Here is a 4,384-nt window from a genome sequence, read left to right as displayed (position 1 = left end):
AGGCAGGTGGGCAGAGGGAGTGGATTTGCATTATTAGTAAGAAATGAAATTAAATCAATAGTAAGAAAGGAAGTAAGGTCAGATGTTGTAGAATCAGCCTGGGTAGAATTGAGGAACCACAAAGATAAGACAACCACAGTTAAAGTCTTGTACAGGGCTCCACAGAGTAGTCAGGAGCTGGGGCACAAGATACACCAGGAGATAGAAAAGATGTGTCAGAAAGGCAAAGTACAGTCATCATGGGTGATTTCAGTTTGCAGGGTAACTGGGAACATCAGATTGGTAGTGGTTCGCAAGAAAATGAAATTTAGACATGTTTATGAGATGGTTTTTTGGAGCAACATCTAGTGAAGTCCACTCGGTAACAGATGATACTGGATTTAATGACGTAGGATTCGTGAGGGAAATTAGGGTGAAGGTAAACTTCAGAAGCAATGATCAGAACATGGACGAATTTATTCTGTAATTTGAGAGAGAGAAGATAGAATCAGAGGTAAATTATTTCAGCTGAATAAAGACAACTACAAAGGCAAAAGGGAGGAGCTGGGTAGAATTGACTGGAAGAGGAGTCAAGCATGAAAGACAGGGGAACAGCAATGGCAGCAGATTCCAAGATTAATTCAGGAGACACAGCAGAGATACATGCTGAGGAATAGAGGCATGGTACAGGGAGGATGAGACAACCAGGGCTGACGAGGGAAGTCAGGGATTGCATACAAGCAAAAGAGCAAGCGTATAATGTGGTGAGGGGCAGTGGGAAACTAGAGAAGTGGGAAACGTATAAATACTAACAGAGGGCAAAAAATGACAAAGATTAGATATGGAGGTAAGCGCACCAGCAATAGAAAGGAGACTGTAAGAGGTTCTTTAGATATATGAAGTGCAAAAGAGAGGCAAACGTGAATATGGACCACTGGAAAATTATGCTGGAGAAACAGTAGCAGAAAACAAAGAAATGAATGAGGAACTTTGCATCAATGTTCATGGTGGAAGACACGAGTAATTTCCAAAAATTGAAGAGAGTGAGAGGGCAGAGCTGAGTATGGTGGTCATCACCAAGAAGAACATGCTAGAAAACTGAATGGCCTGAATTTGGATAAATTACCTGAACCATATGGACAACAACCCAGCATTGTAAGGGAAATGCCTTTATTCCTGATGAAGGGCTTTTGCCCGAATCGTCGATTTTACTGCTCCTTGGATGCTGCCTGAACTGCTGTGCTCTTCCAGTACCACTGATCCAGAATCCAGGTACTGACAATGCCTGGCAGAAAGACTGGAGAGCTGACCAAATCTACACACACATTTACACAATAACACGTGGGATTCAAAACCAACTGGTTGGATTTTCCCTCTTGTATCTTGGAGTTTCACATCCTCAGACTTAGCACAAATAGACCACAGATGGTCACTCAGAACACACTATAACAGACAAAAGTAGAACTATGACTCCGTTATTAGTAGAATCATCTTGCTGACCCAGTTAGCTGTGCCTCACTCAGTTCATGTCTCTCTCTGCCTCGCTCGGTCCCCATGTCTCTGTCGGCATGTTAGGCTCACTGACGTGAATCACAGCATTGACTCTGGGTTCTGCAAGTCTTTGTTATGCATGGATCTTAGAGGTGTGTGTACAATAAAGAAAGAAGAGGGCACACTGCCCAGGAGCTGGCAGTGAGGCATCAGTCAGTGGGACACTGAGGTGGCTGTTTAGATCAAGCAGATGCCTCTGCTTGCAGCTTGGCACTTGGCCGGGGAATGATGGCAGGGTACTCTCCAGCTTGGTGTATTCCTGCAATTCTGTGGTTTTCAGGACCTGACTGAATTCTGCCTCTCCCAGTTGTAGAGCAGGGATAATAAAAACCTTCCCTTTTCCCACATTCATTATTTCTCTTCTCTCACAGCTGGACACACGCACAGCCCAAAGCAGAAACTGGCAGACCACAATCATCGAAATGAATGGGGTGAGTTTGTTCATGCAGGGATTGAGAACTTTTGAAGAGTGCAGAGTCTGTGTGCACACGTGTGCATCTCTGTACGAATGTGTGTGTGTGTGTGCGCGCGTGTAAGTATGTGTATTCATATGTGTACATGTAGGGGTGTGTGTGTTTGAAGGGAGTCACAGATACTGACAGTGTGGGATCTGTACCTCAGGAATGTGAGGGACTGGTGTTAAAACCTGACCAGCAAGCCTGTGGAGAGCTGGTGGAAATCTGTTCAGAAGAATCAGGTCACACTCCAACTGAGGCCATCACTTACTGGAGTGCTGAGCTATCCTGGTCCAGACTCCACACTAATGGTCAGGGATGGAACATTGGTCCTGATTGGCTAAGTCTGGGGATGCTAGCAGGGTGGGAATGGCTGCAGTTTGTTACTATAGTGAATAGTTGTTTCTGTGTGTTCAGATTGAAGTGGAGTTATCGATGAAATTCACCAGCCGTGATCTGAGTCTGAAACGAACCCCATCAAAAAAGCAGAGCGGAGTGTTTGGTGTGAAAATTAACGTTGTCACAAAGTAAGTCCTCTCCTTCCTTGGTCCACTGCAGGGACACACCCCGGACCTCACATGTCCTCTTCAATGGGACTGACTTCTATTCTGTAGAAACCTTGTAACTGACTGGCCGCAGGCCCTGTCACTGACCAACTGTCTCCAATGTCCAGATATGTTGAGGTTTTGATGGCCGTCTGTGTTGGTTTCAGGAGAGAACGCTCAAAGGTTCCCTATATCGTCCGTCAGTGCATCGAGGAGGTAGAAAAACGAGGGATTGAGGAAGTGGGAATCTACCGGGTGTCTGGAGTAGCCACAGACATTCAGACCCTGAAATCTGCCTTTGATATGAGTAAGTGACAGTGTCAACCTGATTACCCAACATGCTGAAATTCCACCGCACACCGATAACGTCTCGGATTGATTAGAGCGCATTTTGTTTTGCATGGGGGTGTTTTGGGTCAGGATACATTGTACACGGCAAACCACAAGCAGTTGGCTCAGCCCTTCCTGTGGTGCTTGTAGAAAGTAGATGCTCCCTAAAAGCATCGCAAATGTTGAACTGCTGACATCATCAGGAACTGAGTGTATTCCAGCTGTTGCTTGGAGTTTGTTAATTTGAGGCTGACTTCCTGGGACCATGTATAACGCACAGTCACATGCTGTCTGACTAAATAGCCTTCTCCTTGCAGATACCAAGGATGTGCTGGTGATGTTAAGTGACATGGACATTAACGCCATCGCCGGGACACTGAAGCTGTATTTTAGAGAATTACCAGAACCACTTCTTACCGACAGACTCTACCCAGCATTTGTGGAAGGGATTGGTGAGTCGTATAAGAACACTGCGCCATCCAGCATCAAAACACCGTGACAGGGAACAGGGCAACAGTGACAGACATCACATTGCAATGCTGCAAGACAGAGCACTGCAACAGTTCAGTGAAGAACAATGCAATCTTGAATGTTGCAACTTTGGAATTGAATCCAGAAATAGCTCAATATGCTACAGGGCAAAATCACAGCACTGAATGCACCAAAAGAAGCCTTAGCAACATGAAACACTGTAACATCATGACATGGAACCCTGCAACACTGCAATTGAGAACCGTGCAATACAGAAAAGTATAAATGGACATTGTGAAACACTGCAATCTTGCAACAAGGAACACCCAAAATGTTGGAATATGGAACACCGTGATATCACAACATGGAATGTGGCAGTACTGCAACACCACAACACATAGCAGTGTAACATCCATCATCTTAACACTGCAACAAGGAACAAAACCACAACAGTGAATACTGCAACAAAACCATCTCACAGAACACAGCAGCTTCACAATATGGCACCACAGGAACATGTGTAACCAGAACACAAACCTCACAACACCAGCTACACCATTTACACACTGCAAAAACAGTCTTGTCAATTGCAGAACTAGTAAATGCCACAAGTAGGGAGACATTGCAGTTCGGGATGCTTATCACAGTCTCAGGATGTCCTGAAGCAAAAATGAACAACAGCAAGTTGCCACAAACAGCAATATGATCATGACCAGATGCTGATTGAGGGATAAAGATTAGCCAAGAAACGTAGTCCCACTATCCACCTGAGAATAGTGACATAATTGACCTTTTTCTGCGCGGACACATGCAAACTCAGTTTAAAAGTTCAGTTGAAGCACAAACTCCCTCAGCACTGACCCTCCGACAGTGCGGCCCTCCGACAGTGCCCACTCCCTCAGCACTGACCCTCCGACAGTGTGGCGCTCCCTCAGCACTGACCCTCCGACAGTGCCCACTCCCTCAGCACTGACCCTCCGACAGTGCGGCACTCCCTCAGCACTGACACTCTGACAGTGCGGCACTCCCTCAGCACTGACCCTCCAACAGTGC

The 4,384-nt window shown here is 45.8% G+C and overlaps 1 protein-coding gene across 1 annotated transcript in view; it reads left to right on the top strand.

Moving 5' to 3' along the window:
• The window catches only part of LOC122563850 (active breakpoint cluster region-related protein-like), a 16,172-nt gene that overhangs the window by 2,938 nt on the left and 8,850 nt on the right, over nt 1–4,384 (top strand). The window contains exons 2-5 of the mRNA XM_043718044.1: nt 1,902–1,961; nt 2,403–2,512; nt 2,698–2,837; nt 3,178–3,312. Coding sequence (XP_043573979.1) covers nt 1,902–1,961; nt 2,403–2,512; nt 2,698–2,837; nt 3,178–3,312 — 445 coding nt within the window. The remainder of the gene's footprint in view (nt 1–1,901; nt 1,962–2,402; nt 2,513–2,697; nt 2,838–3,177; nt 3,313–4,384) is intronic.

Source organism: Chiloscyllium plagiosum, chromosome 28 (assembly GCF_004010195.1).
Source record: "Chiloscyllium plagiosum isolate BGI_BamShark_2017 chromosome 28, ASM401019v2, whole genome shotgun sequence".
Lineage (NCBI taxonomy): Eukaryota > Metazoa > Chordata > Chondrichthyes > Orectolobiformes > Hemiscylliidae > Chiloscyllium > Chiloscyllium plagiosum.
Note: the sequence above shows the minus strand (reverse complement) of the source record. Positions and strands in the feature narration are given on the sequence as shown.